This window comes from Carcharodon carcharias, chromosome 21 (genome assembly GCF_017639515.1).
Source record: "Carcharodon carcharias isolate sCarCar2 chromosome 21, sCarCar2.pri, whole genome shotgun sequence".
Lineage (NCBI taxonomy): Eukaryota > Metazoa > Chordata > Chondrichthyes > Lamniformes > Lamnidae > Carcharodon > Carcharodon carcharias.
Genome location: NC_054487.1, coordinates 85188638 through 85202924, shown reverse-complemented (window position 1 = coordinate 85202924; position 14287 = coordinate 85188638). Strand labels below are relative to the sequence as shown.

The 14287-nt window shown below is 44.1% G+C and overlaps 1 protein-coding gene across 1 annotated transcript in view; it reads left to right on the top strand.

Annotated features, from left to right (window-relative positions):
- Nucleotides 1–14287, top strand: part of slc17a8 (solute carrier family 17 member 8) — a 64704-nt gene that overhangs the window by 36955 nt on the left and 13462 nt on the right. Inside the window, exons 6-8 of the mRNA XM_041216133.1 lie at nucleotides 4758–4844; nucleotides 5912–6054; nucleotides 7907–8056. Coding sequence (XP_041072067.1) covers nucleotides 4758–4844; nucleotides 5912–6054; nucleotides 7907–8056 — 380 coding nt within the window. The remainder of the gene's footprint in view (nucleotides 1–4757; nucleotides 4845–5911; nucleotides 6055–7906; nucleotides 8057–14287) is intronic.

Here is a 14287-nt window from a genome sequence, read left to right as displayed (position 1 = left end):
TTGACAGTTTATCCTGTCTCTCAGAACTGTTTCCAATAATTTCCCCACCACTGAAGTCAAGCTGACCAGCCTATAATTTTCTGGCCTATCCCTCGCACCCTTTTTAAAATGATTCTTTTTTATTCTTCCTGAAAAAATAGACAATTTCACATTTTCCCACATTATACTCCATTTGTCAGATTTTTGCCAATTCACTTAACCTATCAATATCTTGTTGTAGCTTCATTTTGTTCTCTTCACAACTTACTTTCCTACCTATCTTTGTGTCATCAGCAAATTTGGCAACCATCCCTTCCATCCCTTCATCCAAGTCATTTATATAAATTGTAAACAGTTGTGGTCCCAGCACTGATTCCTGTGGCGCTTGTTACATCTTGCCAACCTGAAAAAACCCACTTATGCCTACTTTCTGTTTCCTGTTAGCCAGCCAATCTTCTATCCATGTCAATATGTTACCCCCTATACAATGAGCTTTTTTTTTGCAATAACCTTTGATGTGGCACTCTATCAAATGCCTTCTGAAAATTTAAGTACAGTACATCTACCAGTTCCCCTTTATCTACAGCACATGTTACTTCCTCAAAGAACTCCAATAAGCTGATTAAACATGATTTCCCTTTCACAAAACCATGTTGACTCTGCCTGATTACTTTGAACTTATCCAAGTGCCCTGCTATAGCTTCTTTAATAATAGTTTCTAACATTTTCCCTTTGACAGATGTTAAGCTAACTGGCCTGCAGTTTCCCTCCTTTTTTAAATAATGGAGTTACATTTGCTATCTTCCAATCTAATGGGACCTTCCGTGAATCTAGGGAGTTTTGGAAAATTAAAATCAATGCATAAACTATCTCACTAGCCACTTCTTTTAAGACCCCAAGATGAAGTCCATCAGGATCCGGGCATTTGTCAGCCCACAGCTCCAACAATTTACTCAATACTACTTCTCTGGTGATTGTAGTTTTCCTGAGTTTCTCCCTCCCTTTCATCTTCTGATTTATAGCTACTTCTAGGATGATGATGCAAAATACAGCACCTTTGACAGTGCAGCACTCCCTCAGTACTGCACTCGGGGTGTCAGCCTAGATTTTGTGCTCGAGTCTCTGGAGTGTGGCTCAAACCCACGACCTCCTGACTCAGAGGTGAGTGAGAGTGCTATACCCACTGAGTCATGGCTGACAACTGAATGATGAATCAGAGCATCTGCTTGTATTAACAGTTTGAGATAACTATGAGAATTAATTAGTTTACATAAGACTCCACTTATGAACCCAAGTGATCCATGGAGAGAAAAATTCGGCTTCTGAACTGTAAGGCAAATAAACCAGCAAACTGATTATGTTATCGGTTCTATCATTTCATAGCAGCAAGTTCTGACAGCAGGCTAAGGCTGTACAATTAATTTCCAGCCCTGCACTGAGTAGATGATGCAGAGACACGTGGTAAATGTTCATTAAGTAACTGATATCTGATGGGAAAGAACACCTGTTGCTATGGTGACTTATTAATGTTGCCTCATAATGGAAGTTTTTAATACAGGCCTTGCACATTCAACAGGGAACAACTTCCAATCCAATCAACTTGGTCAGATTAGCCAACAATGGAAGTATTCTGATATTATGAGCTACCATATTTAAACATTTAATATTTTCCAGTGCAATTTTGAAAGTACTCTTGATGGATATACAGAGTGCACAAAGTTTGGCTACCATCAGAGGCAAAGATACACATTTTCACCAGCAACATGGAGGTACCTGGGGATGATACCCTTCAGTTATTTGGGGGAGACTGGAGAAGCTGGGATTTTTCTCCTTGGGCCAGAGGAGGTTACGAGGAGATTAGAGAGAGGTGTTAAAAATTCTGAATGGTTTTAACAAAATAAATATGGAGAAACAGTTTCCTGTAGCAGAAGGGTCAGTACCTAGGGGACAGAGATTTAAGATGGGGATTGGCAAAAGAGCCACATGAGGAAGGTTTTTTTAACACAGCGAGTTGTTGTGATCTGGAACACGCTGCCTGAAAGGGCAACCGAAGCCCTTTCAATAGTAACTTTCAAAAGGGAATTGGATAAATACTTGAAGGGAAATGATCACAGGGCTATGGGGAAAGAGCAGGATGAGTGGGACTAATTGGGAAACACTATCAAGGAGGTGCCACAGACACAATGGGCTGAATGGCCTCCTTCTATGTTCTTTCATTCTATAATTCTACAAGTAAAACAGTGCATTTTATGTTGAATAGAGTGGAATAATAATGAATAATGGTAGTAATTTATGCTGACAGATTGGAGATTTATTCAGTTATTCCATTCAATACGAAAAACATATTGTGCTGGACCGGTGACCTAGAGAATGTGAGTCCATTTGCCTCCACAGGAGGTTGATAATTTGAATTCAGTTTTAAAAATCTGTGAATAAAAAGCTGATCTGATTAAAAGTGACTATAAATCCGTCAGATTGTCTAAAAGCCCGATTAGATCACTAGTGCCCTTTCAGGGGAAAAAAAACTTGCCATCCTTCTCCAGACTCCAGTCTCAAACCACCATAGTTGACTCTCAGTTATTGTTCTCTAAAATAGTCACTCTGTTCTATTAAAACCAGCACCAGCACTCAAGAAGAAGGCCAACCAACATCACCTCCTCAAGGACAGTTAGGCATGGCCATTAATGTCAGTCTTGTCATTGATGCTCACATCCTGAGAATGAATAATAAAGATAAAATTCTGTGAGACCCTCTGCACACCAGAGCCTACAGAGCTTGGTGATACTTCCATTGTGCAGTTACCCTGTGAAGCTCGCAAGTCAGTGAACATGCCCCAGGTACTGGGTATAAGGCTGAAAAGTAGAGTTGGCACATAAGAAATAGAAGCAGAAGTAGACCCTATGATCTCTCCATATCCCTTATTTGGCCTCTAACTCCCTTCGATGCTATGAATCTATCGACTGAGCATCCACATCCCTCTGGGGTAGAGAATTCTAAAGATTCACAAACCCATTGAGTGAAGAAATTTCTCCTGATCTCAGTCCTGAATGAGCATCCGCTTATTTTAGACTGTGACCCTCTAGTTTCAGACTCTCCAGCCAGGGGAAGCAGCCTCTCAGTAATGACCCTGTCGAGCCCTCTCAGAATCTTGAGGTTACCTCTCACTCTTCTAAACTGCGGAAAGTATTGAGCTATCCTACTGAATTGCTCATCATAGGATAACCCTCTCACCCCAGGAATCAATCGTACAAACGTATGAATTAGGAGCAGGAGTAGATCATCTAGTCCCTCGTGATAGCTCCACCATTTGATAAGATCATAGCAGATCTGACTGTCACCTCAACACCACTTTCCCACCTACCCCTGATAACCTTAGATTCTTGACTAACAAAGGGGTCAATCTACCTCTGCCTTAAAAGTATTTAATGACCGTGCCTCTACCACTCCCTGGGACTCAGGACCCTCTGGGTAAAAAACTTTCTCTAATGAGAAAAATCGAGTGAGCCTTTGTATACACCCACCAAGGCAAATCCTTAGATGTGGAGATTAATACTGTACGCAGTACTCTGTGTACTCACCAAAGCCATGTATAATTGCAGCAAGACTGCCTTACTTTTGTATTCCAACCCTCTTGCAATAAAGGCCAGCATACAATAAATTTCCAATTTCTTGCTGTGCCTACACATTAACGTTTTGTGTTTCTTGTACATGAGCACCCATCTCCCTCTGAATAACAACACTTAATAATAGTTTATCACAATTTAAAAAATACTTTGTCTTTCTATTCTTATTACCAAAGTGAATAACTTCACACTTCCCCACATTATACTCCATCTGCCATCTTGTTGCCCACTCACTTAACTTGTCTCTATCTTGTTGAAGCCTCCCTGTGTCTTCCTCGTAGCTTACCTTACTGCCCAGCTTGGTACCATCAGCAAACTTAGATCTTTACTCTCTGTCTCTTCATCTAAGTCATTAATATAGATTGTAAATAGCTGAGGCCCCAGCACTGACCCTTGAGGGACTCCACTAGCCACAGCCTCCCAGCTGAAAGTGTCCCATTCATTCCTACTCTCCGGTTTCTGTTCTTCAACCAATCCTCAATCTATGCTAATTAATTACCCCGATCCAACGAATCTTAGGCAACAATCTTTTGTGTGGCACCTTACAGAATGCTGTTTGAAAATCATTCACTACATCCACTGGTACTCCTTTTATCTACCCTGCTTGTTACTCCCTTAAAAATCTCTAAGAGATTTGTCAAAACATTTTCCTTTCATAAAACCATGTTGACTTTGTCTACTCATATTTGAATTTTTCGGTGCCCTTCTACCATTTCCTCAATAATGAATTCCAGGTGGGGCTGGTGTCAGGATAACTGACCTGAACCTCCTTGTTTTCTCTATCCCCTCATTTCTTGAATGGCACTGTTATATTTCCTATGTTGAATATTTCATACATTCAAACAAGGTTCCTCCATACCTGCTGTCTAACACTGAGACTTGGTCAGACTCCTTCTGGCGTGACTGTTTAATCCTGCCACATCTCTGGAAGAATATATGCACAGATCCACCTCACTGCATCTAGAAAGAAGAACTCTGTTCACCCCCCTCCACCCAGGTTCTTTTATCCATTATCTCAAACCTGTGTTCTCTGACTATTGACCCATCCATCAGTGGAAACAGTTTCCGCTCTGGTAACCGGTCACATTGTGCGAAGCTTGTGCCTGTGAGTTCCGGGTTACTGGCTTTCATCATCCAGTTGCATGTTCTCCTCAGGTTCCTACGCAGGGGCTGTTGTGGCGATGCCACTCGCAGGATTGTTGGTCCAGTACAAAGGCTGGTCTTCGGTTTTCTATGTTTATGGTGAGTGCTCGTCAAAGAACCCAGGTAAATCAAACATTACAAGTTTATCCATGGCACCATAGTTGATGAGCTTAGCCTCAATGAGACAGGGTATAAAAAGTGGCTCGGTATTAACTATATTATGGGCAAGGTGACGATGCTACCTTTGGGTTCAAAGGGAAGGCAGTGGCGGAGTGGTTAATGTCACTGGACAGTAATCCAGAGTCCCAGGCCTAATGCTCTGGGGACATGGGTTCAAATCCCACCATGCTGGTGGAATTTAAATTCAATTAAAATCTGGAATTGAAAGCTAGTCTCAGTAACAGCGACCACGAAACTATCAACAATTGTCGTGAAAACCCATCTGGTTCATTAATGCCCTTTAGGGAAGGAAACCTGCCGTCCTTACCTGGTCTGGCCTACATGCAATGTGGTTGACTCTTAACTGCCCTCTGAAATGGTCTAGCAAGCTACATTCAAGGGCAATTAGGGATGGGCAACAAAGGCTGGCCTTGGCAGTGATGTCCACATCCCATGAAAGAATAAATCAAAAGGGAGTAACTGACTGGCCCTCTGGTGTTGAGATTCACTAGACAAGAGCTAATGTTATAATTGGTAATGATACAATTGGGCCCATTCTGTGATCCGCACTGGGATTAAGGAGAGGATGAACTGCAGCAACTCAGCAAGTCTTCTTCAGCAACACCGCCACCTAGACCCATCATTGGACTGGAGATATCGGTAGGGCAGGAATGGCAGGTTTCCTACTTGGAGACCTTTAGGATCCTATAACAATCTGTCAGCTGACACCAGTAATCCAGAGGTGACCTCGGACAGGACCTTGGTTCATCTGATACAGGGCAGTGCAACTTTCCCTCAGTCGATGGATCAGCCTGGATTTAGTGCTCAAGTCATTGCAGTGAGACTCAAAGTCACAACCTCCTGACTGAGAGGCCAATGTGCTGTTAACTGAGCCATGACTCTCACATGAATGTATGGGATATCTGGGCTCAGTTTTGAATATTAAACCGTGAAGCAGAAATATTGGTTGACTGCAATGCAGTAACTTCTCCTTTCCAATTTTGCAGGTATGTTTGGAATGATATGGTACATATTTTGGATGCTCTTTGCCTATGAGAGTCCAGCAAAGCACCCAACAATAACAAGTGAAGAGAAAACATATATTGAGACCAGTATTGGGGAAAGGGCCACCCTAATAAATGCAAACCAGGTGAGCTGGCACATCCAACATTGACTCAATAATGACCATCCGAGGATGAACAACAACAACAACTTGCATTTATATAGCACCTTTGATGTAGTAAAACATCCCAGGTCATTTCACAGGAGTGTAAATCAGACAAAAATTGACATACAGCTGCATATCGAGATATTTGGGCACATGATCACATTCTCAGTCAAAGAAGTATGTCTTGAGGAGTGTCCTAAAAGCAGAGAGAGAGAAAGAGAGAGAGTGGAGAAGTGGAGAGATTTCGAATGGGAATTCTCGAGTTTAGGGCCTAGGCAACTAAAGGCACGGCCGCCAATGATGGAGCGATGGAAAGCAGAGCTGCTCAAGAGGCCAGAATTGGAGGAGTGGAGATATCATGGAGGGTTGTAGAAGTTTCTAGAGGAGGTTGCAGATATAGAGATGAATAATGGGGGGCCTGAGTGACAGCTTTGCTCAGTTTTAACACTCTGACCTCTGGGCCAGAAGCTTCTGAGGGTGATTTTAACTTTGGACAATGGTGTCAAATGGCATGTCAATGAAAGGGGGAATTGCGCAAGGTGTAAGAGGTATGGCCAATTCATTATCTACCATTGGGACTATTGCCAGTGGTTAGACAACCCTCTGCATGTTTAAGCTGCAATTGAGTAAGTTAGAATTGACCCCTCAGTGTGGCGAGCTTTGAGTTCTGTTATTCAAGTGCGAAGGCCTGTGGGCCTCACGTGAATTTCCATAATTTTATGGTAAAGGGTTGATAATTTATAATGTGGATAATAACAGTCCAAAACTAGGTGTCGTGGAGACAAGAAGATCACTGATCTTCACATACACTTTTCTTCCCATTTTGGGGAACAGTGCAGACGTGTTGGAAGGATTAGCAGGCTGATTATCAATCTGTTTGAACCACATCATGAATGCTACTTCCGTGACTGAGAAGCTGTTGAGTGGGACTTGAACCCAGAACTTCTTACTCAGAGTCAGGGGGTGCTACCTACTGAGCCATAAGGCCTCCTGCAGTACCACAAAAGCTTGTTGTGTTTTGTGCCTTGCTAATAATGCTGACCCCCTGACATGTGCGTCTTGTGTAGCTAGTGTTACCCTTCAAAAAAATAATGTAACTACTTAACAATCCTGTGTGCCCTACTAGCTACACTAACAACCAAGTTAAGACAATCAGTCCAGCTTATACATTCACCCACAGGGATCCATTCTCTGCAAATGGAAGGAATATGGTCAAGCCTTTTAACTTTCTTGAGTTACCCGGGCGCTTGGGGAGTCTATAGTTCCCCATTGTTTTCTTCATGGCAACACCTAAGCCAATCAGAGTCGACTGCCCGACCAATTGGCACCTTTTCTCCTGTAGTATAAATTGTTGTAATCATTTGAAATCTGGCATTCTTGCATTTGTCCTGATAAGTGCAAGACAAAGAAAAGACGTTTTTCTTTCTGGCAATACTGAAGCTCTTTCCTACTAAGCGACTGTGAATAACCAAGTGGTCCACAGTGCTTTTTGTGATTGGAACGTAGAGTGGGGGAGTCAGGTGCGGATGGTGGACACCTCTGTCTAGTAAAATGAATTGTGTTGGGAAGAGTGACCTCGAGCTTCAATCCTTGATGCAAATTCCAACAGGGTGGAACTCAAGTTAGGAGGGTTCCTTTGTAAAATTCATGCATTATGTCTCTAGTTTCTAGCCATTAGCTATCTTTGTTTTCCAGTGTTATTCCCATTAAATCCTTTCCCACCTGGAAACCATTCCCGTTACGCTGAATCCCTGGTGCGAGAGTGCCAACGGTAGTTCCTTACATTTCCTGATATGTTAAGGCTGACTGCACCCACTCTCTGATTCTCTCCCAGAAATTCAGGACCCCATGGTTGAAGTTCTTTACCTCCATGCCTGTTTATGCCATCATCGTGGCCAATTTTTGCAGAAGTTGGACCTTCTACTTATTGCTCATCAGCCAGCCTGCCTACTTTGAAGAGGTCTTTGGTTTTCCAATCAGCAAGGTGAGTGAGAGCAAGTTGCAAGAAACATTTCTCACTTCCTGTTCCATTTATAATTCATGTACTAGTTTCAGCCTGGGAGCTGTTGTTCCCAACCAGGCGCTACTTCATTCAAGTTGCCTGATGGATATTTGCCCCTCCTGCCCAGGAGACGTGGTAGATGCAGAGCAACACTTAAAATGTCAGGGTGTGAAATGTCATTAGGTCCCAGGGCAATAAATGGAGAGCATGCTGTAGTGTGATGAGGATTCTTCTTGGCCCCTCTCCCTCTTTGTGATGGGGATTGGCCAGGAGACCCGGTGACAATCTCAGCAATTGGCTAAGGTCATGCCGGGGTCACAGTAGGGAATTCTGTCGCTCCCCTGTCCAATCTTGCCATCGCCCTAGTGTTGCCAACTCTGGTTGGACATATTCCAGGAGATTTCATCCCATGATTCCCTCAGCCTTCCAACAACTTGGTCCCACCATGGGGATGTCTATCCTCATAATGCTCCTGCCTTCCCATTGGCCAATTGGAAAATGAATAATCTCTTTATTACCAAATTGGATGCGCGCTGACTGTCAGTCAAACTGAATCCTTTCCCCAATTTCCAGTACTTTATAAATGAGGAATTAAACTGTGCAGAGGAGTTTTTTTTAATACTGTGTGATTCTTCAATTTGCTTCCCAGAGTCACAAATCTGGGAAATTAATAATAAAACCAGAAAATACTGGGAATACTGAGCAAGTCAGGCAGCATCTGTGGAGAAAAAAAAAAGGGTTAACGTTTCAGGGCGATAACCTTTCATCCGAACTGAGGAAAATTAGAAATGCGATCGGGTTTGGCAAGTAAAGGGTGTGGGGAAGGGGGTGGTAATAAAAGGGAGGGTTTGGAGGCAGATTGTGCAAGTTGAATGCCTCCATTTTATTTTGTGTTTTTTTTTTCTGGTTCAGTTTTTTTCTCATTTCTTTCTTTATTTCTTCACTTTTTTTCTACTCGTCATAGGATGTGGGCGTCACTGGCTGGGCCAGCATTTATTGCCCATCCCTAATTGCCCTTGAGAAGGTGGTGGTGAGCTGCCTTCTTGAACCGCTGCAGTCCATGTGGTCTAGGTACACCCACAGTGCTGTTAGGAAGGGAGTTCCAGGATTTTGACCCAGCCACAGTGAAGGAATGCCGATATATTTCCAAGTCAGGATGGTGAGTGACTTGGAGGGGAACTTCCAGATGGTGGTGTTCCCATGTGTCTGCGCCCTTGTCCTTATAGATGGTAGCAGTCGTGGGTTTGGAAGGTGCTGCTTAATGAGCCTTCAGTGCATCTTGTAGATGGTATACACTGCATCGGTGGTAGAGGGAGTGAATGTTTGTGGATGTGGTGCCAATGAAGCGGGCTGCTTTGCCCTGAATGATGTCAAGTTTCTTGAGTGTTGGAGCTGCCCTCATCCAGACAAGTGGGGAGTATTCCATCACACTCCTGACTTGTGCCTTGTAGATGGTGGACAGGCTTTGGGGAGTCAGGAGTTGAGTTACTCGCCGCAGGATTCCTAGCCTCTGACCTGCTCTTGTAGCCACAGTATTTATATAGCTAGCCCAGTTCAGTTTCTGGTTAATGGTAAGTTTGCATTTGTATGGCAGCTATCCAGCCATTCACACCTCATCTAGACTCACCTTTTCTTTATATTGTACCCATTACAACTCCCTTTGGGCTTGCACCATGAAGCCTTTTGACATTTAATCTCTCCTACTCTTCACCCTATCACGGACCTTCCCTTTGCTCTTCTCCCCCCCTCCACTCTTTCCCATGCTTCTAACCTATCATATTTCTAACTTTCCTCAATCCTGGTGAAAGGTTGTCGACCTGAAACGTTATCTCTGGTTTTGTCTCCACAGACACTGATTGTTTCCAACACTTTGTTTTATTTCAGACTTCCAGCATCTGCAGTGTTTTGCTTTTGTGTCTGGCAGGGGAAACTCCAGACCAATCCTGGAGTGTTGGCAACTCTATACTATCCCCCCAAGAAGAGGGTGGCCCGACCCTTAGAGTCCAACCCAAGATAATTTTGTGCTGTGGATCCCGAGTGAATAAAGGGTCAGAGGGAAAAGAAAATCCTTCTGCCAGTGATGATTTAGAAGAGGTGAAAACCAAGAGCTCTGAGCTCTTGAGGAAGCGATTCACCCATTCTTAAAACCACGGTGGAGCAGGTTTAAGAATTGATGTAGCTTCCGTGTTACTGATTGGAGAAGTTGGGACTGTTCTCCTTAGTGAAGAGGAGGTTGAGAGGAGATTTGATAGAGGTGTTCTAAAGCATAAGGGGCCTGGACTGAGTGGATAGGGAAGAACTGTTCCCGTTGGGGGAAGGATCGAGAACCAGAGGGCGCAGGTTTAAGGCAATTGGCAAAAGAAGCAAAGGCAACATGAGGAAAAACTCTTTCACAAAGCGAGTGGTTAGGATCTGGAATGCACTGCCCGAGAGCGTGATGGAGGCAGGGTCAACTGAGGCTTTCAGAGGGAATTGGATTATTATCTGAAAATGAAGAATGTGCAGGGTTATGGGTAGAAGGTGGGGGAATGGCACTGGGTGAAGTGCTCCTTTGGAGAGCCAGCACACACATGATAGGCTGAATGGCCTCCTTCCATGGTGTAACTGTTTTGTGATTCATTCTTTGTGACTCTGTTACTGAATTTCAGCCCAGCGCTTGCTGTGAGCATTGGGTGTCCCACTACCAGACCCCACAATGATAAATTCAGGAGTGAGTTGCTGTCAACTGCAAAAAAACAGAGGTAATATTCAGGTCCTGTACTTCATCCTTGAGTATTCTGGTCAGGTTAAGTAAGTAACTGAAATTAAAGTAATGAAAGTATTGAACTCTTATCTGATTGAAGCATGATCCAAGTGAACTATTTCATGAAAGCGCTGTCAATAATTAGAACACCACCTCACGCTTCTCTGATGGTGATATGGAGATGATGTTATCATGGGCAGGGTGACTAGATATCTGCTACAAATGTAATTAGTCAGGATGCCATTGAATATATAATGAAGGCCCAAAAGGTGCTGTCTTAGCAAATAATTTATGGATAGTGAAAAATCGAAGATAAAAAGTAATGAGACCCTAACTCAAGGCCCATTATAACAGGTAAGTTAATTAATGCAGGGAAAAAGTAAAAAAATGAAGGAAAAATTTCTTAAAGTGAAGAGTAAGGAGTGTATCCCCTGAAATTAAAATGGGGAATGTTGGAAATACTCAGCAAATCAGGCAGCATCTGTGGAGAGAGAAACAGTTAACGTTTCAGGTCAATGGCCTTTCCTCAGAACTGGGAAAAGGTTAGTAATGTCGTAGAGTTATAGAGTCATAGAGTTATACAGCACAGAAACAGGCCCTTCGGCCCATCGTATCCATGCCGGTCATCAAGCACCTATCTATTCTAATCCCATTTTCCAGCACTTGGCCTGTATGCTATGGTGTTTCAAGTGCTTACTTAAATACTTCTTAAATGTTGTGAGGGTTCCTGCCTCTCCCACCCCCTCAGGCAGTATGTTCCAGATTCCAATCATCCTCTGGCTGAAAAAAATTTTCCTCAAGTCCCCTCTAAACATCCTGCCACTTACTTTAAATCTATGCCCCCTGGTTACTGATACCTCCACTTAGGGGAAAAATTTCTTCCTATCCACTATATCTATGCCCTTCATAATTTTGTACACCTCAATCAGGTCCTCTCTCAGCCTTCTCTGCTCTAAGGTACAGAGTCAGGGAGAGGGGGAGAGGGAAGGAAAGAGCAAAAGAGAAAGCTTGTGATTGGGTGGAAGACAGGCAAGACTAAATGATAAGGAAACCTGATGATTACCATGTACCGCCTTCCCTCAGCTGATGAATGAGTGCTCCTCCATGTTGAAAACCACTTGGAGGAAGCATTGTGGGTGGCAAGGGCACAGAATGTATTCTGGATGGGAGACTTCAACGTAGCACCACTACAGGTCAAGCTGGCCGAGCCCCAAAGGACATAGCTGCAAGGCTGGGTCTGCGGTAGGTGGTGAGGGAATCAACAAGAGAGAAAAACATACTTGACCTCATCCTCACCAACCTGCCTACCGCAGATGCATCTGTCCATGACAGTATCGGTAGCAGTGACCACCACACAGACCTTGTCTTCACATTGAGGCTACCCTCCATCATGTTGTGTGGCACTACAACCATACTAAATGGAATTGATTTCGAATAGCTCTAGCAACTCAAGGCTGGGCATCCATGAGGCACTGTGGGCCATCAGCAGCAGTAGAATTGTATTCAAACACAGTCAGTAACCTCAAGGCCCAGCATATCCCCCACTCTACCATTACTATTAAGCTAGGGAGTCAACACTGGTTCAGTGAAGAGTGCAAAAGGGCATACCAGGAGCAGCACCAGGCATACCTAAAAATGAGGTGTCAACCTGATGAAGCTATAACACAGGACTACTTGCATGCCAAACAGCATAACCAGCAAGTGATAGACAGGGCTAAGCGATCCCATAACCAACAGATCAGATCTAAGCTCTGCAGTCCTGCCACATCCAATTGTGAATAGTGGGGGACAATTAAACAGCTCACTGAAGGAGGATGGTCCACAAATATCCCCATCCTCAATGATGGAGGAACCCAGCACATCAGTGCAAAAGATAAGGCTGAAGCATTCGCAACAATCTTCAGCCAGAAGTGCCGAGTGGATGATCCATCTTGGCTTCCTCTGGAGGTCCCCAACATCACAGATGTCAGTTTTCAGCCAATTCGATTCACTCAACTTGATAACAAGAAACGGCTGAAGGCACTGGATGCGGCAAAGGCTATGGGCGCTGACAGTGTTCTGGCAATAGTACTGGAGACTTGTGCTCCAGAATTTGCCGCGCTCCTAGCCAAGATGTTTCAGTACAGCTACAACACTGGCATCTACCTGGCAATTTGAAAAAATTGCCCAGGTATGTCCTGTACAGAAAAAGCAGGACAAATCCAACCCGGCTAATTACTGCCCCATCAGTCTATTCTTATTCATCAATAAAGTGATAGAAGGGATCATCAACAGTGCTATCAAGCAACACTTGCTAAGCAATAATCTGCTCACTGTCGCCTAGTTTGGGTTCCGCCAGAGCCACTCAGCTCCTGACCTTGGTTCAAACATGGACAAAAGAGCTGAACCTCCGAGGTGAGGTGACAGTGACTGCCCTTGACATCAAGGCAGCATTTGACTGAGTGTGGCATCAAAGAGCCCTAGCAAAACTGGAGTCAAAGGGAATCAGGGGGAAAACTCTCTGCTGGTTGGAGTCATACCTGGTACAAAGGAAGATGGTTGTGGTTGCTGGAGGTCAGTCATCTCAGTTCCAGGACATCACTGCAAGAGTTCCTCAGGGTACTGTGCTAGGTGCAACCATCTTCAGCTTCATCAATGACCTTCCTTCCATCATAAGGTCAGAAGTGGAGATGTTCGCTGATGATTGCACAATGTTCAACACCATTCATGACTCCTCAGATACTGAAGCAGTCCATGTCAAAATGCAGCAAGACCTGGACAATATCCAGGCTTGGGTAGAAAATGGAAACTAACATTCATGCCACACAATACCAAGCAATGACCATCTCCAGCCAGATAGAATCTAACCATTGCCCCTTTACATTCAATGCCATTACCATTGCTGAATCACCGACTATCAACACCCTGGAGTTACCATTCACCAGAAACTGAACTGGACTAGCCATGTAAATACAGTGGCTTCAACAGCAGGTCAGGGGCTAGGGATCCTGTGGCGAGTAACTCACCTCCTGTCTCCCCAATGCCTGTCCACCATCGACAAGGCACAAGTCAGGAGTGTGATGGAATACTCCCCACTTGCCTGGATGAGTGCAGCTCCCACAACACTCAAGAAGCTTGGCACCATCCAGGACAAAGCAGCTCGCTTGATTGGAACCACATCCACAAACATTCACTCTCTCCACCACTGACGCACAGTAGCCGCAGTGTGTACCATCTACAAGATGCACTGCAGGAATTCACCAAGGCTCCTCATGCAGCACCTTCCAAACCCACAACCACTACCATCTAGAAGGACAAGGGCAGCAGATAGATGGGAACACCATCACCTGGAAGGTCTCCTCTAAGTCACTCACCGTCCTGACTTGGAAATATATCGCCGTTCCTTCACTGTCGCTGGGTCAAAATCTTGGAACTCCCTCCCTAACAGCACTGTGGATGTACCTACACCACATGGACTGCAGCGGTTCAAG